Source organism: Equus przewalskii, chromosome 11, assembly GCF_037783145.1.
Source record: "Equus przewalskii isolate Varuska chromosome 11, EquPr2, whole genome shotgun sequence".
Lineage (NCBI taxonomy): Eukaryota > Metazoa > Chordata > Mammalia > Perissodactyla > Equidae > Equus > Equus przewalskii.
Window position 1 is genome coordinate 33,247,675 of NC_091841.1, and position 23,254 is coordinate 33,270,928.

General features: G+C 43.4%; 1 protein-coding gene across 8 annotated transcripts in view; it reads left to right on the forward strand.

Annotated features, from left to right (window-relative positions):
- The window catches only part of AP2A2 (adaptor related protein complex 2 subunit alpha 2), an 89,057-nt gene that overhangs the window by 14,447 nt on the left and 51,356 nt on the right, over window positions 1-23,254 (forward strand). For 4 of the 8 annotated variants that reach the window (XM_070564534.1, XM_070564533.1, XM_070564541.1 and 1 more), the window contains exon 2: window positions 16,588-16,656. In XM_070564534.1, coding sequence (XP_070420635.1) covers window positions 16,588-16,656 — 69 coding nt within the window. Of the gene's footprint in view, window positions 1-9,020; window positions 9,073-9,611; window positions 9,744-16,587; window positions 16,657-23,254 lie in introns of those variants that run through there. The other 4 variants (XM_070564535.1, XM_070564538.1, XM_070564536.1 and 1 more) reach the window with 2 other exon arrangements.

Sequence of the window (23,254 nt, forward strand, 5' to 3'; positions counted from 1 at the left end):
CTGTAGGTTTGTTTTGGTCTCTGTCTCATGCTGTGAGACCTTCCTGGATGCCTGGTGGTCGTTATCTGTCCACTCACACGTACCAGCATCAGCCAGCATGGGCAGGAGGCCCCACTGCACGGTGACAGATGAGGGATCTCTCTTTCGTTTGGGGTGCATACATGTCAGTCATCCTTTCAGTCTTCCTCTGAATAACTCTTCAGACTCCTCTCTTGTTTGGTGGGGTGAGTGGGCATTGTAAGCCTGGCTGCCGTTATTCTGGGAGGTAGTGTCTCCGCATTTAGTGAATCTGTCACTCAGTTGTGACTTTTTTTTTTTAAAATTGGCACCTGAGCTAACAACTGTTGCCAATCTTCTTCTTTTTTTTTCCTGCTTTTTCTTCCCAAATCCCCCCAGTACATAGTTGCGTATTTTAGTTGTGGGTCTTTTTAGTTGTGGCATGTGGGACATCACCTCAGCATGGCCCAATGAGTGGTGCCGTGTCCATGCCCAGGATTTGAACTGGTGAAACCCTGGGCTACCGAAGCGGAGCATGTGAACTTAACCACTCGGCCACGGGGCCGGCCCCAGTTGTGCTTTTCTTAGGATGGCACCTCACCCTGCCACTCAGGGTGTCACCAGGCCTGCAGCTTCTGTGTTCCTGCATTTCCAGAGGGGAATTCTCTTGTCTTCTGCTGGGATTGCCTGGCTGCAGGGTCTGGTGGACGGAGTCTGCTGCTCCTTATATGGACTTCCAGCCCATGCTCCTGATGTCTGCCTCCTGAAGCACCTGGCACCTTCAATTCCTGAGCCTTTTCTGGTTCTCTGTGAGAAGGTTCACTTTAACTGGTCTTCCGTCCTGCGGGCAGCTGGGTTCCAGCTTGCTCTGTTAGGCTGAGTCAGTTACCACTTGACCATCTCTTGCAAGGGTCCAAAATTGGGGTGACTGCTCTTGTCATACAGTCTTCTCCTTTTAAGTACGTTTTTGACTAGTTTTATATATTATACATCCACAGGGACCTTCATGGCCTTTATGGCCATTATTTATACTTGGATTAATCACTCCTTGAGAGAAAGCTTTGGGAAAGAATAATTTGACTTTTAGTGCTTTTATTTTTTTTATTTATTTTTATTTTTATTTTTTTAAGATTTTATTTTTTCCTTTTTCTCCCCAAAGCCCCCCGGTACATAGTTGTATATTCTTCGTTGTGGGTCCTTCTAGTTGTGGCATGTGGGTTGCTGCCTCAGCGTGGTTTGATGAGCAGTGCCATGTCCGCGCCCAGGATTCGAACCAACGAAACACTGGGCCGCCTGCAGCGGAGCGTGCAAACTTAACCACTTGGCCACGGGGCCGGCCCCTATTTTTTAATTCTTAAAAATACTTTTTATTATTAAATCTAATTTGGGCAGGTGGCTCTTACTATAAAGCTTGTTTGGCATGTATTTCTAAGTGGAATTTTAAAAAGAACCGTGACTCTGTGGCATTTATTCTGGTTTTTACCTGAAGCAAGCAAGCAGGGAAGACCTTGTTTTCCATTAAACAGAACAATACAGTATATATTTTTGCGTCCCCACTTCTTACAGGTTTAGTTTGCAGTGCTCTGAAACACAGAAATCAAAGCAAGGGAGATAGGTATCTGATAGGATTGTTTCAGTGACATGATCTGTGTTGATGAGGCAGTTTCTTGCTGGTAATGGAAGATAGTAAATGGAAATTTCGCTTTGTGATTGTCAGTAAATTCTATTAATGGTAATGGTGAGTCAATCCAGGGGAGTTTGGATACCTAAATTTTCCGAAGAGTTACTTTAAACCCTGAACTTAAACTTTTAAAAATAGAAATATTTTTTACCCTATACTTCATCATGGTAGAGGCTGAAAGGGGGACTGCCTGAGGTAGGGTGTTCATAGAAGGCCTCTCTGAAGGAGTAGACTTGTGAGCTGGATCCTGAAGCTGTCTGGGACCAGCCTGCTGAGAGGAGAAGGGCTGGGGGCAGGGGGGGCATAAAGAACTAGTTCTCCTTCAGAACTTGAAAGACCAGCTCAGCTGAGTGTAGTGAATGGGAGGGAGAGAGGCAGAAGTGAAGGCAGATTGCTGGGTGGAGGCTAGAATGTGCTGGGCCTTGAAGGCCCTGGCAATGAGTCTGAGTTTCTTTTAGGTGTCATATAGGAAGCTGCTGAGGAAAATCAAATGAATGACAGCTCTAATTATATTTAAAAGGCTTCTCTGTGGAAAATAGGTTGGAGGAGCCCAGTTGTGGAAAGTGAAAGTTGTTATAGTCCAAACAAGAGACGTTGGTGGCAATGGAGATGGTGAGAATAGAGCATTCCTTTGGAGGAAAAATGGACAAGATTCACTGATAGGATGGATGTGAGTAAGAGGGAGGACTTTGAAGGAGAGTTTTCTGTTGGAGATAAAAACATCACCTGCATTGGTGGCGATTCCAGGGCTCAATAAGTGTTAGTTGTTTTCTAGCTCAATTTCTTAAAAGCTCTTGGAACAGTTTTTAGCACGTTGTAAGTACTCAGATGCATTTGCTCTTACAGATGCTGTATGCTGGGCACTGATTGTTCACCAAATGTCTTTTGGGCACCTACTAAATACCAGGCAGTGTCCTGGGTTCTGAGACTATAGCAATGAAAATAGACAAAACTTACTGCTCACATGGAGCTTATATTCTTGTGGTTGGAGAAAGAACATAATGAAGAAAATGATGTTGTATATTAGAAGACAGTAAGTACAATAGAGAAAAATTAAGGAGAGAAGGTGATGAGAAATATGGGGTTGTGGGTTTTCAACTTCAAATAGGGTCACCAGGATTGGTCTCACTGTGAAGGTAAGATTTGAGCAAAGACTTGAAGGCACTGGGCCACGAAGTTAGGGGGAAGACATCTTGGACAGAAGGAACATCAAGTACAAAGGCCTTCATGAGGGAAGATAGCCAGTATATAGAGGAAACAGCAGGAGGCCTGTGGGGCTGAAATAGAGTGAGCCAACAGGAAGATAGTAGGAGGTTAGGTCAGAGGGGTAATGGAGGTGGGGGGACAGGTGGTGTAGGACCTTGTGTCGAACATTATAAAGACTGTGGCTTTTTTTTTGGCATATGAAACACGAAGGGTAATGACTCATGGTTCCTATCCTTGGAATAGCTCAAGCCCTTGTAATGCAGCGTGGTAAGTGGTGTGAGATGAATAGTGAAAGTGAGTGACTATCAGCTTAGGAGAGGGTGGTCAGGTATGATAATACAGGAGTAATGCTTGGGTCAGGTCTTGCTAAGCTGACAGGGTGTAGGGGCATGATCCAGGAAAGGGAGGAACACAATGCGTCACACTGCAGACAGGTGTGAGTGGCAGCAGGATACCCTCAAGGAGTTGTGGGTAGTTCCTAGTACGAGTAGTGCCTTGTAGGTAATGGGATGTGGCAGGAGACCAAGGTAGGAAAGGCAGGCCAAAACCAGATTATGGGGAATCTCCTCTCTAGGATGTGGACCATTAACATATTTTTTTTTAAAGATTTTATTTTTTCCTTTTTCTCCCCAAAGCCCCCTAGTACATAGTTGTATATTCCTAGTTGTAGGTCCTTCTAGTTGTGGCATGTGGGACGCTGCCTCAGCGTGGTTTGATGAGCAGTGCCATGTCCGCGCCCAGGATTCGAACCAACGAAACACTGGGCCGCCTGCAGCGGAGCGCGCGAACTTAACCACTCGGCCACGGGGCCAGCCCCCAACCATTAACATATTTTAAGCAGGAAAGTGACATCGTGCAATTTATTTTTTATTAGTATAATAGTCATTTTGAATGAGGATGGATTTTAGACTAGGCTTGGAGGCAGGAAAGCCAGTTAGGAAAAAATTGATTGCTCTGGTCCAGAGGAGATGGTGAGGGTCTAAATCAAGGCAATAGGAATGGAAAGGTAGGGGTGGATTTTGGAGATTTAGAAATCAAAATTGACAGGAGGCATGAATAGTGAAGTACTCTTTATTCATAGTGGCTTTGAATCTATAGCAGAAATGCCGTTTAGGTAGAATGGTGGAGAGAGGACGTCTGTAAATCTACTCCTCCATAAAAGCAATGAAAACACTGGTAAAAATGGTCCAAATCAACTTTGTCAGAACTCTGGAATTGAACCAAAGGCTGAAACAAGGAGGATTTATTCAGGAGAAACTGCTAGACCTCTAACTTGACCTACTCTCATTCTCTTCTCCCATGATTGTAGCATTGAAAATCGTCATCCTCACAGCCAGATAGCTATGAAAATCAGCAGCCTTGCAGCCGTTGGAGGGGACAGATCAGATTTGGAGCCTTCCTAAAAGTCCCATTCTCAGACTATTATTACTATTTGACCTGTCTTGCAGCTTTCTGGAAAAACCTCATTTGCAGAGCTTATTGTTATTTGACCTTGCTTAGTGGGAAAAGCTCTGTCCTTAGTGTGTTTGTGGAAAACAATCAGTGGCAATTGTTTAGTATCAGAGTTGGGGGCAAATGGGAGTCTGGCCAAAATCTTAAAAGGAAGGTGTGAAGAATGACGTGCCGTTAGGGGGCTTTGAAAGGTCTGATGGAGTCCTGTGGATTTAGAAGGCTGCACGTTTAGAAGACTGCATGTGCCAAAGGAAGACTTGAGAGGGCCTCAGTCTCTCACCTCTGGCTAATCTTGGGTCCCTTTACAAATAAGAAGTGAAGGCACAGGCAGAATTGTAACTGTTGGAGTATTGAACATGTTTCTTGGCAATGTCTGGCACTTTTTGGTTCAAGACATTTAAGCAAATCCCTGACCAGTCATTAACTGACCATTAAGCTAACTGAGCAAAGACTTTAGTAGCTGTAAATGATAGGGAATTACAGACTTTAAAGAACTAGTTCAGGAAAGTCACTAAGCAAACAACAGTGGTAGCAGCAACAACAACAACAGTAACAGCAAACAGCAAACAGTACCTGAGAAGGGGGGGAAATCTGATTTCCAGAGTTGCCACATTACGTTATCTAAAATACCCGGTTTTCAATAAGAAATTATGAGATGCACAAAGAAACAGGAAAATATAGTCTTTACGCAGGAAAAAAGTAGTCAATGGAAACCATCCTTGAAAGGTCCAGCTGTTGAATTTAGTAGACGAGGACTTTAAATTGGCTGTTATAAATATGTTCTAAGAACTAAAAGAAGCCATGTCAAAAGAACTAAAGGAAAATATGAGAATGATGTCTCATCAAATAGAGAATATCAATAAAAACCGAATGGAAATTCTGGAGTTGAAAATGCAATAAATAGAGGGGCTAAATAGCAGATTTGAGCTGACAAGAAGAGAGAATAGGTTTGTTAAGATAATTAAATTAAGATGTATATTAAGGTAAATATAGACCTATTCTGAGTAATAAAAAGTGAAAAGATGAAGAAAAAGGAACAGAGCCTCAGAGACCTGTGGGACACCATCAGGCATACTGATATATTCATAATTGGAGTCCCATAAAGAGAGGAGAAGGAGAAAGATGCAGAAAGAATATTTGAAGATATAAATTTGCCAAATTTGGTGACAAACATTAATGTAAACATCCAAGAATACCTCCAAACAGGATAAAGTCAAGGAGCTCAATCCCTAGACACATGGTAGTCAAACTGCTGAAAGAGGAAGGGATAATCTTGAAAGTAGCAAGAGGAAAATGACTCATCATCATCTTCAAGAGGTCCTCAAGATTAACAGCTGGCTTCTCATCCATAACCATGGAGACCAGAAGGCAGTGGGTTGACATATATAAAATGCTGAAAGGAAGAGACTGTCAATCAATAATTCTGTATCCAGTAAAACCATCCTTCAAAAATGGGGAAATTAAGATATTGCTAAATAAACAAGAATGAGGGAATTTGTTGACAGCTGACCTGCTCTACAGTAAATACTAAAGGGAGTCCTTCAGGCTAAAATGAGAGGACACTAGATGGAAGAATACATGTAGAAATAAAGAGCAGTGGTAAAGACAGCTACATAGATAAATATAAAAGACAGGATAAGAATGTTTTTGTAACTTTTTGTTTTCTATTTGATTTAAAAATCATATACATAAAACAATTTTAATTGATTTTAATACAGTTTAAATAAAACTGTACTGATGGGCTCATAATGTGTGAAGATATAATTTGTATGACAATAATAATGCAAAGGGGGGGAACAGAGCTATATTGGAGCAATATTTCTCTATACTATTAAAATTAAGTTTGCATTAACCCAAACTAGGTTGTTTTAAGTTAAAGTGTTAATTATAATCCTCAGGCAACTACTAAGAAAGTAACTAAAAAAAGTAGTAAAATAAACAAGGAGTTTAAAATGGTGCACTAAAAAATATCTATTTAACACATCAGAAAACAGTGATGGAAGAATACAGGAACAAAGATATAAGACACAGAAGAAATATAGCAAAATGGCAGATGTAAATCCTATGTTATCAGTAATTATCTTAAGTGTAAATGGATTAAACACTTGAATTAAAAAGCAGAGATTGGTAGAGTGGATTAAAAAAAACATGATCCAACTATGTACTGCCTTCAGGAGACACTGTAGATTAAAAGATACAGATGAAAGGGAGAAAATAATATGCCTACAAATAGTAACCAGAAGAGAGCTGGAGTGGCTATAGTAATATCAGACAAAATAGATTTTAAGACAAAAATTATTACTGGAGACATAGAAGAACATTTTATAATGATAAAGGGTAAATCTCTCAAGAAGATACATCAATTATAAATAGATCTGTTTCTAATAACAGAGCCCCAAATGCATGAAGCAAAATACATGAAGAATTGAAGAGAGAAATAGATAATGTAACAATAATAGTTGGACACTTCAATACCCTACTTTCAGGAATAGATACAACTAGACAGAGGATCATCAATGAACAGAAGACTAGAACAGCTCTATAAACCAACGAGACCTAGTAGACATCCATAGACTACTCCAGCCAACAACAGCAGAATACATACATTGTTCTCAAGTGCACATGAAACGTTATTCAGAGAAGACCATATATTACGTCATGAAAAAAGCTTCAATAAATTTAAAAGGGTTGAAATCTACAAAGTATATTCTCCAACCACAATGGAGAAATTAGAAATCAGTAACAGGAAATTTGGGAAATTCATAAATATGTGGAAATTAAACATACTTCTAAATAACCAGTGTGTCAATGAAGAAAACAAGGGAGAATAAATATTTGAGATAAATGAAAATAAGAACACCGCATACCTAAACTTATGGGGATGCAGTGAAAGCAGTGCTTGGTGGAAATTTATAGCTGGAAATACCTACATTAAAAAAGATCTCTAATCATTAACCTAATAATCCGCCTTAAGAAACCAGAAAACGAAGAGCAAACAAAACCCAAAGCATTCAGAAAAAAAGGAAGTAACAAAGATTAGATCAAAGATTGGTTCCTTGAAAAGATCGACAAAACTGACAAACCTTGAGACAAGGTGATCTTAAAATTCATATAGAAAGGTAAGGGACCCAGAGTAGTCAAAATAGTCTTGAAAAAGTAGAACAAAGTTGGAGGATTCACTTCCCTATTCCAGAGCTTAACACAAAGTGATCAAGACCGTGTTGTTCTGGTATATAGATCAGTGGAATAATATTGAGAGCACAGAAATAAACCTTTACGTTTTTGGCCAGTTGATTTTTGACAAGAGTGCCAAGACAATTCAGTAGGGGAAAAGAAGTCGTGGATCATAAACCTAAATGCAAAAGCTGAAGCTATAAAAATCTTACAAGAAAACGTAGGAGTAAATCTTTGTGACCTTGGGAAATGGTTTCTTAGATATACAACAAAAGTATAAATAGAGATAAAAAATTAATTGGACTTCATCAAAATTAAAAACTTTTATGCTGCAAAATACTATCAAGAGAGTGAAAAGACAACCCAAGAAGGAGAGAAAATACTTGAAAATCATGTACCTGATAAAAGGCTTGCATCCAGAATATCTAAGATGAATAACCCAACTAAAAACAGATAAAGTATTTGAATATACATTTCTCCAAAGTAGGTATATCAATGTCCAATAAGCACATTAAAAGCCATTAGGCAAATGCAAATCAAAACCACAATGAGATACCTTTTGATACTCACTAGATGGCTATAACAAAGGAGAAGGACAATAGTAAGTGTTGACAAAATTGTGTAGAAATTGGAACCCTCATTCTTTTCTGGTGGTGATGTAAAATGGTACTGCCCTTTGGGAAGACATCTTGTCACTTTCTCAAGATGTTCAACATAGAATTATCATATGGCCCAGCAAGTTCACTCTGTGTCCACCCAAGAGAAATGAAAACTGATGTTCACACGAAAACTTGTACATAAATGTTCATACCAACATTATCTCTAATAGCCAAAAAGTGGAAACAACCCAAATATCCATCAAATGATGAATGGTTAACAAGATGTGGTATATCCATATAATGCAGTATTATTCTGCAATAACAGGAGATGAAGTACTGATTCATGCTACTTGAAAACATTATGCTGAGTGAAAGGAGCCAGTCACAAATACCACACAATGTATGATTCTGTTTACATGAAATGTTTAGAAGAGGCAAATCTATAGAGATAGAAAGTAGATTAGTTGTTGCCGGGGGCTGGAGGAGGGAGGGGTTGGTGAATGACTGCTAATAGGTATGGGGTTTCTTTTTGGGGAGATGAAGATTTTGTAAAATTAGATTGTGGTGATGGATGCACAACTCTGAATATACTAAAAGCCATTGAATTATATGCTTTAAATGAGTGAATTGTATGATATGTGCACCAGATCTCAATAAAGCTGTTAAAAAAGATATAATACAGTTAACATTTGTCAGACTCAAATGCGGCTTTATCTTCCGTGGTGTAACAACTTGTAGTAATCTTTGAAATCTTTTATTCCAGTTTGTTGTGGTTGAGGATTTCTGTTCTGAGGCCCCTCCTTCCTGTGCATTAATAAAGAGAAAATGTAGGGAATATCCCTGGTGGTGATCATGACAGCCTCCTGGGGTCAGACCGTGCTTCATGTGTGCTTTCATTGTTGTCTTACCAGGTCCTCATCGCAGCCTTTTGATGGGTGGTACTCCCGTTTGATGAAGGAGAAGGTGAGATGGAGAGAGGTTAAGTTGATGGCCCAGGGTCACGTCACCAGTAAGACAGGGAATGGCATTCCAGTCCAGGCTGGGTTGCAGAGTTTGCTCTGTTGACCTCTGTCCTGACCACCTTCAGTACAGTGTTGAGGAATGATACCTTCCTTCAAAAATAGGCTCTTGTAAAATTTGTAAATTTCAGATTTATTACCTTAGGATTTTGGCGGTTTGGTATTTTTATAATAAGCTGTGATAGGCTCCTGTACTCTTTCTTTCTGAATTTAGGCTCTTCCCAGAACACTAATACTGTCAGTTGATTAGTTCGGCTTGCAAACAAGAAGAAATCATTAACCAGCATGTTATTCTAGAAGATGACCAGAGGCGCTAATTCTAAAAATCCAAGAGCTTTTTCAAAGCCTGTCCCCAGGGTGCATTCTTTGCTACTTACTGGGCCCAGATTGTAGCTTGTTTTTGGGCAGTGGCTGTGGGCTGGTCTGGGTTACTCATTAGCCACCAGAGCTCCTAAGTCCGTTGTGGGAATTGCTTGTTAGAAGCGCGGTGTCCTCAGTGGCCAACAGACCTGCTGCATTTTAGATAGAGGTGACGCAGGGTGAAAAGACCAGGATCTCTTCAGTGTGGAGCAAAGATCAAACCACAAGCGTGGCAGGGCTTACCACTGCCCTCAGGTACTCCTGCGGGTGCTCTTCTCTTTCAAAACTGGTTTCTGAAGTCAGGCCAGGGCAGGAACTCCCTCCACCACCCCCAAAGCAAATTCTTTACCTAAAAAGATAAGGCTTTTTGCTACATCTGCTCCCAGCAGTATGGGGCGGCTGGGGTTGTTGGTGAGGCCCTTTGCCTGGAGAGAAGTGCAGCTTGAGTGAGCATGAACTAGCCTTTGCCAGGGAAGCTCCTGATGGGCCCCAGTGCACAGATTGCTCCGCAGTGTCCTCACCCCACCATGCACAGTGGGAGAGGTGTCCTTCCAGGGCACTTGGCTAAACTTTGGACATAACTATTGATTCAGATGTGTTAATCTGCGTGTGGACTATCAGTCATCCATAGTCATACTAGATTTTTCTGAGAACCTTACCTCAGGTAGGTGTGTTTGAACCCGTGTGGCAGCTTTCCCGATGGAATTCCCCTGTGGCTTTTCTAGGCTTTAACACTTAGGGACAGCCTTGCTCAGCTGAGTAAAAGCAACAGCCGCCATCCAGATAAGGGCTAGTGTTTGTGGGCTTAGGTGCTGGGCACTGTGTGAGGCTTGTACTCCTTGATCCTCATGGTGGTGTCTCTACCGTGAGACGAAGGCATTGAGGCAACAGCCTAGACCTGAGCCCAGATGGGCTCCAGCTCTGGGCCCTCCACCGTCTGTGTCCCTGCACCATCTCATGAGCTCCCAGGCAGGCAAACCTGCCTCTCCTCGTGGGGGTGCCTTGGTCTTCCTGCCCTGTGGGGGATGTACCTGTTGAGGTGGGAGAAGCGGCTGGGGACAGTGACAGGAAGTGTCTGAGAGACTAGAATTCACTGTGGCAACACACAGGGGGGCCCCTAACCGTGTTGGGGGGTTAAGGGGGTTTCTCAAAGAGGTGACAACCTCACTGCTTAGTTGGAGGAGAGGAGGGGCAACTATTGTAGAGGTGGTAGAATGCCTGAGGACCAGGGTTGGGGAAAGCAGGCATGGCTGGGGCTCCAGTGAATCTCTCTGGGCTGCCCCCTTAAGGGAGGGAGAGTGAATGGTGAGCAGGGCCCAGAACCGTGGGGCCTTCAACATAGGCCACACAAGGGGTGTGGACCGCATCCTCTGCCCTTGGAAGAGACTCGGGTTTTGTACATGGGAATCCATGGACAGATGGATCCAAGGACCCTGCCGGAGGTAGGAGAACATTCAGCTTCAGCTTGAACATTTCTGGAGTTGGGGAGTCCATTGCCTCACAAGGCACTCGACTTCTATTTTTTCTTTTTTGTTGTAAAGTAAAACACAGATACAGAAAATCACACAAAACCCATGTTTAAAGATGAATGAATTATTATAAGGGGAACATAATTGTGGCTTCCACCCAGGTAACCACCCTGGAAGCCCTGCCACATGCTCTGTCCCATTCGCCTACCCCCAAGCCTACCACCAGGGCTGGGTTCTTTGTGTCCTTTATAGGTTTCTCAACCAAGGGGGTATCCTGAACACTATGGTTTGGTCTTCCTGTTTCTAAACATTCTGTGTTCTTTAATCTTTTAATCTGTGTCCATTTCTTTTCCTTACAATGGTCTGTTGAAGACCCGGAACGTTAAGTTGTAGCGGTCATGGCGTGTTTCACCACGTTCTTGGCTCTCTGGCAGCTGGCTCCAAAGGCCACATCACGTGGAGCTGCCCCTCCACCAGACTCCAGGTGGTGCCCTGCTCTTTCGTATGGGGCTCCTGCTGTGTCTGGCCGATTCTGTTTTTGTGGGGCTAGCAGCTGTCCATGTCCTCTGCCTAGCTCCATTCATTCCTTTGGGGAGGCAAAATGGTGATATTCTCGTTCAGTAATTTCTTTTTCATCGACTTGTAATTGTTTTATAAAGAAACCTTTCCCTGTAGGTACTGTCTGATTCCCCAGGGGATGGTTCATCTGGAAAGAGGCAGGATAGCTCATTCTTTCTCTTTATTTACCAGTTTTCACGATAACTTGTTCCTTAACGTCCTCTGAAGTCAGGTGACCAATTAGGTGGTTTTTTTTTTTTAAAGATTTTATTTTTTTCCTTTTTCTCCCCAAAGCCCCCCGGTACATAGCTGTATATTCTTCGGTGTGGGTCCTTCTAGCTGTGGTATGTGGGACGCTGTCCCAGCATGGTTTGACGAGCAGTGCCATGTCCGCGCCCAGGACTCGAACCAACGAAACACTGGGCCGCCTGCAGCGGAGTGCGCGAAGTCAACCACTCAGCCACGGGGCCAGCCCCTAGGTGTTTTTTTAAATGTAATTTTGAACTCACAGATTTTAATGTTTTTGTGAATTTTGATCATTGGTCTTTTTATCTTTTTTGAAGCTCAGGCTGTCCCGCCTTTGGTTAATGGAGTCTCTTTATTAGGGTGCTGAGTGTTTTTGCCGTGGCTCTGGTGGTCTGTGGTCTTTGACAATCCTCCGTAGGCAGCAGATCCAGGCTTGTCGTGTGCCTTGCCCCAGTCCTGGAGCCAGCACTTTCTCCAGGAAGCCTAGCTGGGAGAAAAGGTGCTCCCAGACCATAGTCTGGGTGTGGTGGTGCTCGTGGCTCCCAGGCATAATCCTTCTAACTGCTCTAGGAAATATACATACTTGTCTTCAAGGGAAGATGCCTCCTGAGGTTGTTGTGGACTGCCGCTTAAGTTCAGGATGGTGAGGGTTTTCCCTTGAACTTCTTCCACACCAGGAATCTCAAGGATGCTGGGGATGATCCAGTTAGACTGTGTCCTCATCACTCATGAACTTTATCCTGGGTTGCACCCACGACAGGCTCTGACCCCACCACTGTCACTGTGCACTCATCCAGTCCCCCCTCCTGCCCCACCCTGGAGCAGCTGTGCCTGATCTAAGTGTATCATCTGAGCGATGCTGTTACTGCACGTGCTCCCTTTCACCCTCACTTCAATGCTTGATGCTCACTCAGTTCCTTCGATCATGTACTCACTAACTTCGGATGTTGGAAACTCATTCTCTGGATGCGAAAAGGGCCTGGGGCACATCATTGCTCTCAGTTGTCACAAGTTGTTGAGGTTGGTACACTTGAGGCTAATTGTGCTGGATGTGAAATCCCTGCCTCACATTTATTTTCCTTGCATATCTTAAGTGTTTTCACCCTTTTCTTCTGGTGTAAAGCGATGCCACAATCTGAGGGTATCTGGTTTTCTTTGTTGTATAAGCTGCTTGCTCTTGTTTACTGGATGTTCAAAGGATTTTTTTCTTTTTCTTTAAAGTCCAATAATTTTATTAGGCTATGTGCTGGTGTATATTATTTGGGGTTGATATTCACAGGAATGAGGTGTGGTTTTTTACGTGGTTTGAAATCTTTAGTTTGTTTAATTTCAGGAAGGCGTTTTCAAAGGCGTGTGTTAGTCTGCTCCACTGCTCAGTTGGTCGTCTTCCTGAGGGACACCTACTATCCATATGTTGCATCTTTGTCTGTTTCCAGTATTTGCTACTTTCTTTTGAATTCTTTATCTGTTTCTTCATTTCTTTTTGAGTTAAGTAATTTTCTTTTTTTTCATTTTCTGTTTCTTTCGAGACCCCTGTTGTGTTTATTTGTTCTTTTATTCTTCATTTCTAAAATGATTTTTTGTTGATGTTTTTTTCGGTGAGGAAGATTGGCCCTGAGTTAACATCTGTTACCAACCTTCCTCTTTTTTTTTTTTTTTGCTTGAGGAAGATTGTCCCTGAGCTAACATCTGTGGGAATCTTCCTCTATTTTATATGTGGGATACTGCCACAGCATGGCTTGATGACCATTGTGGAGGTCTGTGCCCGGGATCCAAACTGGCAAACCCTGGGCTGTCAAAGCGGAGTGTGTGAACTTAACCACTATGCCACCAGGCCGGCCCCCTAAAATGATTTTTATTTCTAATTTTCCTCATTTCTTTTACCTAATATCTGAGGTTTTCTAATGGACTTTTGAATGTCTTTTATACTTTGTTGACGTCTGTTAGCGTATTTCAAAATGGAGGGCTCCAATTTTGATCTATTCTTTGGGGACGTCTTTCTGAGGAGCTTTCATTGTTTGTAGGAACAATGTCCGTTGTTCTGCTCTTTGTTCTCCTTTTTTCTTGTGGTCTCTTTGTATGGAATTTGACCTCCGTAGCTTCGTGTGGCTTATTTTTCTGTGAACTTAGTTTTCTGAGCTGTCCGTGGAGGCACAGCCCAGGGTGGCTTTTCTGCTGCACACAGCTCTCCTCTGCTGGCGTCCCTGGCTCTGCGTGCCTGCTCCTGTGGACCCTCCGTGTCCCGTGTCGCTGTGTTCCTCTCTGCTCAGTGGGAGGCCGGGGCCAGGCCGCTCCAGCCCACTGGTCCTCTCACTCAGCCCTCTGAGCTAACCTGGTTCTGCTTAGGGCTCTCCTGTCCTCAGGTCTGGCTGATACGCCGTTCTTTTCTCTGTCTTCTCGTACGCAGATGTATTGCCATGAGGTCTTCTGGCTTTCAGTGATTTTCCCCTTGAGGGGACTGCGCTCAGAGATGTGAAGTAATTTACCGTTGGTTGAAGAGCAAATCAGAGGCCACTCTTGGATTCCAGCTTCACATGCCTGGCTCTGAAGCCTGCTCTTGTCATCATATGCCTGTGCCTCTCCAGGAGAACCTTGACCTGCCCTGATTGAGAAAAAATATGTGTGTGTTTGTTGTAAATTGGCCAATTAAAGAAAAAGCTTTGGATGAAAAGCCCTAGCTTCTTGCCCAAGCCCTGTCTTGTTCCACAGAGGGTGTGTGGTTTAGCCGTTTGTTTCTATTGCTCCTGGTGGTTTCCCCATGACTCTAAATTATATGCTTTTAGTTTTATTTTGCGATTTATCAATCTTGAGTAGTATCTATAGATTTCCCTCGTGGAGATGATTTAGCTCATTTTGCATTATTTTTTCTTTCTGCTGCCTTCCCGTCTTTTTATTATTTCTGCTCTAGATCTGACCCTTTGTGACTCTCTGCACAATTAAGTTCCTGCCACCCAGGGGGTTTCTTCACTAGGACTTGGGTAGGTAGGGTGCACGCGCCAGAGGGAGGGGCTCAGACACAGATTCCTGGACACCTTGTTGGAGGCACACACGCATGCACACACAGGCACACACGTGTGTGCCCTCCTATGCACAGGGCTTTGCTTGTACACTCCAGGCTGTGTGACGCTGCCTGCAGTCTTTGTGGGTATGGCAGAAGGCTCCCAAGACATTGTTTTCATGGCCCTTTCAGCCAGATCCAAAAGGCCTACTTCAGCAAACATACTACTTTTTAAGAAAAAGTTTGCTGTTGACCCGTCACTCACGGTCCTCAGGCCCGCTGCTCTACACAGTGCTCCTTGACTCCTCAGGGGGCCTTCAGCTGCTCAGCTTCTTACAGATGGAGGAGCTGGGGCGCTGCTCTGACCAGCCCTCTGGCTGCACGAGGTCAGGGCTGGGAAGAGAGAGTGACTGGCAAAGGAGATTTGGGTGCCTCCTCCCAGCCTGCACTCCTTGTTCCCCAGAGCTGACTGCTATGCTTGTTTTATTAAAGGTCTCCAGCCTCCACCCTCACCCCCAACTGGAATGGCAGCTCCCCAAGGGCAGGAAGTACTGCCTTAACCTGTAAGTCCCAGCACCCCGAATAGTGCCGGGCGAGTGAGCCGGCCACATGGTCCTGTCTGACCAGCCACTCCATTGGGGGCTTGCTAGGGTAGGATCGGCTCAAAAGAGTGTTCCTTTAATTTAGCAGATATTAAACTCCATTTATTAGTAAGTTAGTAGTGAAAGATAAGTGCTGTTTGGGAGTGTCCTGGAGAGAGGGAGCTTGCCTTCTGGGAGAGGCGAGATAAGTTCCAAGAGGGGCTGTGCTAGAGGCTGAGCCGAGTGGATGGCGTTTCTGGAGGAGGGCATGGGTGAGCCCAGTGTCTGTGCCTCTGTGAGCACCCGGGGCTGGGAGTCTTCTGGGGTGGTGGCTGCTGTGGAAGCCTTTCTTCCCACTGAAAATACAATCACTAAACCAAGGGCTCGCCTGGAAAGGGTCTTTAATAGTAAACTTTATTCCTTCTTTCAGAACGTGATGGAAATTTACACAGACTTGTTTGTGCATACGACTTACTTTATCCTGTGTGATGAATAATTTCTTGTATTTTTGCAGTACTTGTTAAGATGAATAGACTCAAAAAAATCGCCTGTGCTCTCTAGGCCTCAGTTTCCACAGTTAGTCAAGGTGGAGGAAAACTGAATATGGTTCGATCTCCAGTCCACGTCGGACATGTTCCATACATGCAAATGTTCGTTGAATTAAGGCTAATTTAGCAGTAGATCTAGGATGCAGCTAGAGTTTGTCATAAATATAATGTACCTTTCATCCCTTTTTCGTATAATGGAGCATTCCTAAACTTCAGTGAATATTATAAAAGTGAACTTATCAGATTTTGTCGGCTGGTGAATTTCATAAGGAAAGAAAATTGGAAGCCTGCAGTAGTTGAAACTTTATACTTTGGAAAATTATCTATGGCCGTAAAAGTCAGTTTTAAGAGTAAACTATTAGCTGATAATGATTTATTGTGGAAAACATTCAGCAGGTATTTTGAGTGCTTCCAATTCCAGAACTGTGGCAAAAGATGGAGTTAAAAATGGTGCCAGCGATCACGTCCCCTCATGGAGTGGCTGCTTTCCTGGGTGTGCTTATGGACTAGCCTGGCGCTGTCAGGTTTGCGGGTCTGCCTCAGGGCCTCTGCACTGGCTTTGGTTGGAGCAGATTGCTTCTTTCCTTGGGCTCCTGACAGCGGTGATTCTGCCTTTAATGGTGATGTGTCAGTCTTGTTAGGGAATGGGCGTTTGTTTAGAAATCAGTTTAAGAACGCATTTGTGTTCTCTTTTTCTAGGCAAAAGTAAAGAAGCAGAAATAAAGAGAATAAACAAAGAGCTGGCAAACATTAGATCAAAATTTAAAGGTAAGTGTGTCATGAAACGTTCTGTTGTAAATTTTGTATATGGTAGGGACTTAATCTTTTAGTGTCATCTTTGTGTTTTTTCACTTCAAACTAAAGTTTAGTTCTCAGTTAGCATGTTTACTATCATGGCTCTGTTAAAATTAAAGAGTGTTTAAAGTCAAGCCATTGGTTATTCTTGAGTTGTTTGATGGTTTGTGTGCAGTTGATCAGACAGCGTGACCCTTCCAGGGACCCGATCTTTTCCTGGAGCTGAAAGGACGCTAATCTAGAGCGGCTCCTTCCGCTCGTGGCCTCTTCTCCAAAAGGGCCAGGAGTGGTGTGAGCCACAGACCCAATGTATTAGGGGCTCAAAGTATGATCTCAAATGAAGAAATGCTCTCCCTGAGGCTGCTCATTATTTGTTTGAAGTATTATCAAGTGATCTGAGCACTTCCTGTGTTGAAGTGTTTTCCGCTGTTAATGAAATGAGTAACGTACCATGTTACCTAATCCACCCAGGTAGACCGCCTTTCCGTAAGCCAGTTTCTGGGGAGTACACCTTCCCTGAACATCCTCATTTTGAAGATTGTAAAGGGTAGATTTTTAGACTTTAGGACATATTTGTGAAAGGCTTGTTATCCTTTAAGCCTTAGTTTTTCAGTTAATTTTTACAGGTTTGAGACCTGGTTCAAGTCTCTGAGCAGACTTTAGCTGTGAGAGTGGCTAAAATTGCCCAGAAGCAATGAATAGAGGAGAGGGCTAGGATTGAACCCTGAGGAACTGGAGGGACAGGCAGAGGGTGAATTTCTTGGAATGGATGCTTTTTCAGGGCTTGAGAATGGATATCCTGCTTTATCAGGTGATGCAAAAACAAGTGGGATTTGAGCTGTTACTAACTGGTATATCCCCTGTTGAGCCCTAGGGAGAGTAATATGGTTAATATTTTTAACCAGGTCCAAAGATCCTCTAGATGGTCTGTGAAACTCCTGAAATTGTATGTGAAATGGTTTGCTTATATATATTTGTTTTTTTGAGGGTGGGGGTGGTGTCTATAACTTGTATTGCTTTTAGAAAAATTTTTCATTAATTTTTTTTTTAACAAAGACTTCTATAATAAAGACTTTATTTTTTTTTAGCGCAATTTTAGGTTCACAGCAAAACTGAGAGGAAGGTGCAGAAGTTTCCTGTATACCCCCTGCCCCCATGCACGCACAGCCTCCCAGTATCACCATCCCCCACCAGAGAGGGAAGTTCGTTACAGTGCTTGAACCTACGTTGACATGTCGTCATCACCCCAAGGTCCACAGTTTACATCAGTATTCACTCTTGCTGTTACATATTCTGTGGGTTTGGACAAATGTATAATGACGTGTGTCCACCATTCCAGTGTTGCGCAGAGTAGTTTCACTGTCCTAAAAGTCCTCTGTGCTTGGCCTGTTCGTCCCTCCCTCTCCGATAACCCCTGGCAACCACTGGTCTCTCTATTGTCTCTGTAGTTTTGCCTTTTCCAGAATATCATGTAGCTGGAATCATACAGTATGTGGCCTTTTCAGATTGGCTTCCTTCACTTAATATGCATTTAAGTTTCCTTCATGTCTTTTCATGGCTTGATGGCTCATTTCTTTTTTGTGCTAAATGATATTCCACTGTCTAGATGGACCACAGTTTATCCATCCACCTACTATCGGGCATCTTGGTTGCTTCCAAGTTTCAGCAATTGTAAATAAAGCTGTTGTAAACATCTGTGTGCAGGTTTTTGTGTGGATGTAAGTTTTCAGCTCCTTTGGGTAAATATCAAGGAATGTGATTGCTGGATCGTGTGGTGAGAGCATTTTAGTTTTGTTAAGAACCACCAAACTGTCTTCCAAAGTGGCTGTACTGCTTTGCAATCCCTCCAGCAGAGAAGGAGAGTGTCTGTTGCTCCGCATCCTCACCAGCATTTATCGTCAGGGGTCTGGATTTTGGCCACACTGGTAGGTGTGTAGTGACATCTTACTGCTGTTTTAATTTGCATTTCTCTGATGACATGTGACGTGGAGCTTATTTGTGCTTATTTGCCATCTGTACATCTTCTCTGGTGAGGTGTCTGTAACTTTCATTGCTTCTAAGAGGGAGGGACCATGACGTGGTGGTGAAGAATGAAGTTGCCCCGACTACCCCAGATTCATTTCCCCGCCCCAGTGATGCTTATTTGCTGTGTCACTCTGTCAAGTTACTTACTCTTCTGCATCTTTTTCTCAGCTGTAAAATGGGGTACTGATTATCTCAGGCTGGGTTCTCCATTCAGCAGACCCTGAGATGGGATTAGAGGATGAAGATTGATTAGAGAGGACCACCAGTGAAAAGTAGAGGGAGGAAGCAGGGTCAGAGAGAGCAGGGAAGCCTCAGATGGAGATGCTGGTCTGCTGAAGTTGTCACTGGCCCATTAGGGAGCTTTGGAGTGAAGATTGCCTCTTAGAGGAGTCTGGCATTGGGTGGGAATGGGGCTGAGCCCTTGTCCTGCCCCCTTGAAAGCTGAGGAAGGCAGAACCTGACAAAGCTAACCCCTGTCGCTGGCCGTACTCTTGGCAGCTCCAGTCCCTTGTTGAAGGGAGAGTCCGTGTCTGCTTCACTAGTTGTGTTTATATGCAGAAATATATATAAATTCCTCAGCAGAAAGTGAGAGCCTAACAAATGTTAATCATGTTGTTATTATAAAAAGAGGTCATTGCCCTTCGATGGTAATCTTCAAAGCGTCTGTATAAATGTTTTGGGACAAACAAGACTTTAGTTTCTTCGCCTTCATGCCTGTCTAAGCTAAGGCTGCCTAGATAGGGCAGGAGGCTCCCTCTTACTGTTCACCAGCTGGTGTTTATTGAGCATGTGTATGCCCTGAATGGTAGCAGACAAGAGAAAACCTTGTCCTCAGAGAGTGTGCCCTGGGGAGCTTCCCGTTATGGTAGCTGAGATGATTTAGATCTGTGCTGTCCAGCAGAAATATAGCGCAAGTCACAAACACACACACACCTAATTCCAAATCTTCTAGTAGCCATGTTAAGTAAAAAGAAGCAGATGAAACTAATTTTAATGTATTTTATTTAACTCAATATACCTAGAATATTATCGTTACAATGTGTAATGAATAAAAAAAACTTACTGAGATGTTTTACATTTTTTCACACCAAGTCTTCGAAGTTTCATGTGTGTTTTACACTTAGAGCACACCCAGTTCAGACCAGCCATAGTCAATTGCTTAGTAGCTGTGTGTGGCTAGAAGCTGCCACTTTGGACAGTGATGTAGACTTAGACCAACTCTTCCACTGAAAACAACTTAAAAAGAGACACAGGATTTAAAAAAGTCTTGAAGCATCATAGAGTAACAAGAAAAAAGAATCACTGGGCCTTATGTGGGAGAAGGAAAGTGCCCACGGAAGCAAGTGCAGCACTCAGCTGTTTGTGCCTTGAGAGCATTTGGTAATCCCAAAGAAACAGCTACGAAACAGAGCTCTATTTTTGATGACCTTGGAAGTCTGTAGGGGTGGTTGTCCATCAGAGTGATTTTGCCCTCCAGGAGACATTTGGCAAGACCTGGAGGCATTTTTGGTTGTCAGAACTAGGGATGGGGTGTGCTACTGCCATCTGGTGGTTGGAGGCCAGGACGGTGCTAAACACCTTACAGCCCCCCATTAAGAATTATCTGGCCTGAGATGTCAAAGTGCTGAGGTTGAGTAGCTCTGGTCTAGAAGGAGAAAAGTCAAAGCCCAGAGCCCACCAAAGTAGAGACCCCCTTCCACTTTAGACTGAGGCCCTCCAAGGCAGTGCCCTTAGGGCAAGAGTGAACTGGAAGTGAGCCCGTGCTGTCATAGACTTGCAGCTGGGCTTCTAACCTCTGGATGCTCTGCAGAACCTCAAGCCTTGAACTTAAACTAAGGTAAGAAAGACAGGCTTCTCTGGAGGAAGATATTGTCATTGTAGGCTGCAAATGATTCCTACAGATAGTTTTTCACATATAATGTCCAGCATGCAGTCACAGATAATCAGGCACACAGAGATGCAAGACGTGATGAGCAAGAACCAGCAGAGACAGCAGAAACAGAATCACAAAGACCTCTGACACCAGATTCAGATTATAGTAGAGAACTAGCTTTACCATTTTTTTTTTTAAAGATTGGCACCTGAGCTAACAATTGTTGCCAGTCTTCTTTTTTTTTTCTTCTTCTCCACAAAGCCCCCCAGTACATAGTTGTATATTCTAGTTATGAGTGCCTCTGGTTGTGCTGTGTGGGATGCCACCTCAGCATGGCCTGATAAGCGGTACTGTGTCTGCGCCCAGGATCCAAACCGGTGAAACCCTGGGCTGCCAGAGTGGAGCGCGCGAACTTAACTACTCGGCTGCAGGGCCAGTCCCAGCTTTACCATTTTTAAAGAGATAAAAGGCAAACTTGAAAATTTCAGTAGGAAACTTGCCAACTGTAGACACAGCAGATTTTGAAATTGATCAGATGGAAGTTCTAGAACTGAGACACAGTAATCAAAAGGAAGGACTCAATGGCCAGACATAATGACAGACATGGTTGGAGAGAGATTTAATGTTCTGAAAGGTGAGAAAAATCCCTCTCCTGAACGTGGCCCAGATGGAGGACGAAAGGGCAAACTGCAGAGTGGGTGGGAGACATGGGGTGTGGGGAAGGGTCTGGAAGGCCTCATTGGTGTCCAGAGGGAAAGGAGGAATGGTGGGCCCGAGAACTTTCAAGAATTCAGGAAATTCACCAAACCACAGATTCAGCAAACAGTTCAGATAAATAAAATGAAATCTACACGTAGACACATTATTGTGAAAATGTATAAATCCAAAGAGAGGAAATCTTAAAAGTAGCCACAGAGGCAAAAAGGTGGGCTGTCTTCAGAGGAGCGACATGTATGCTGACAGCTGGCTTCTCACAGTGACAAGGGAGGTGGAACCACATGGAAAACTCAAATGCTGGAAAATAACAGCCCACTGGAACCGTTACCTAGCAACAAGGTCTTTTAAGAGTGAAACTAAAAAAGACCCTTTTCAGACAAAAATGGAGAGAATTTCTCACCAGAGGGCCCATACTGAGGGAAATTCTAATCTACTTCAGACCAGAAGCAAAATAATCCCACATGAAAAATAGATACAGAAAAGAAGGAAAGAAGTGGTAGATACGTAGGTAAATTTACACAATCTCTGTGTATAATAATGTTTGTGAAATTAAAAATACATGTAGAAGTAAAATACTTAGCAAACAGACAAAGCATGGTAAAACTCCGGTAGTCCCAGGAACACGAGAGAGCTGCATCTATAGATAAAAACCTTGCCGTCAAGAAAGCTGGAGGCCAGTGGTTCCCCTGGTGAGCGCTATCATTTGAAGAAGGAGGTGGGGCTTGGTCATGTGACATGGCCTGTGGGATGGAGACAGTGTCTGTGTGCCACTCGCAAACCTAAACTTGAAGGGGGGTTGCTCATTTCCCATCTTCTCCGTGAGAAGCACATGCTTGGGTTGCGGCTGGGTCGGGAGGCTGGGAGACACACAAAGCAGGTCCAGATGCAACTTGGGTGACTAGGGTGGTGGAGGCAGCCCCAGCCAAGCCCCGGCTGACTTGCAGTCTCTTGAGCAAAAAATCCCTGCTGGTTGTGTAGCCACTAAATTTTGAGGTGGAACGGTGTAGTTGTGATGACATTAACTGGCATACCCTCAACCTTGAAACCTTCAGAGAAAAACTGTTGTGTTGTATATAAGCAGAGATATGGTAATTTCCTGCTATTGATTGTCTTCAGAAGTTGACCAGATGGCGTACATGGATTTGCTAAATAACTGCTGGCGGTATTCACTAAGTTCCAGGCACGAGGGCTACAGAGATGAATAGGAAAACTTCCCATAAAGAATGTATGTTATTGTAGGTGTAGAAAGACTTTAAAAACCCAGAACTTTTTACTGAGGAAACATGAAAGCTTACATGTCAGGGGGTTTATTATACTGTTCTCTTGCAGGTGTTCCTTGCCCAGCTTTACCAGTTTCCATCATTTTGTAATGTGCTTTCATCTTTTGCTCTTCTTTTTTTCCTGGAATATTTTGATGGAGTAATTTTTAAAAAGTGTCTTTATGAGATACAGTATGTTTGAAATAAAATTCACTCGTTTTAAATGTGCACTTTGAATTTTGGCAAATGCATGTATTCATGCAGCCAGCAGCACCACAGACGAAATAGAGAACGTTTCCACCACTCCAGAATGTCCCCTGGTGCCCCTTTGCTCTTAACCACCTTCCCCAGCCGCCATTGATCTGCTTTCTGTCACTATGGTTTTGTTGTTTCTAGAAACTTCATGTGAAAGGAATTGTGTGGCGTCGTGTCTTCTGCGTCACTTTCTGTGAGTGAGCACAGTGCTTTCAGGGTTTGTTCACGTCACGGGTGTCAGTGATTGGTTCCCACACAGCGTGCTTTACTCACCAGTTGATGGGCATTTGGGTTTTTCCCAGTTCTCCACTGTTGTGAGTAAAGCTGCTGTGAATATTGGTGTGCAAGTCAGAGTGTGGATGCGTATTTTCATTTCTTTTGGGTCGATACCTAGGAGTGGACTGGCTGGGTCATATGGAAGGTGTGTATTTTACTTTTTACG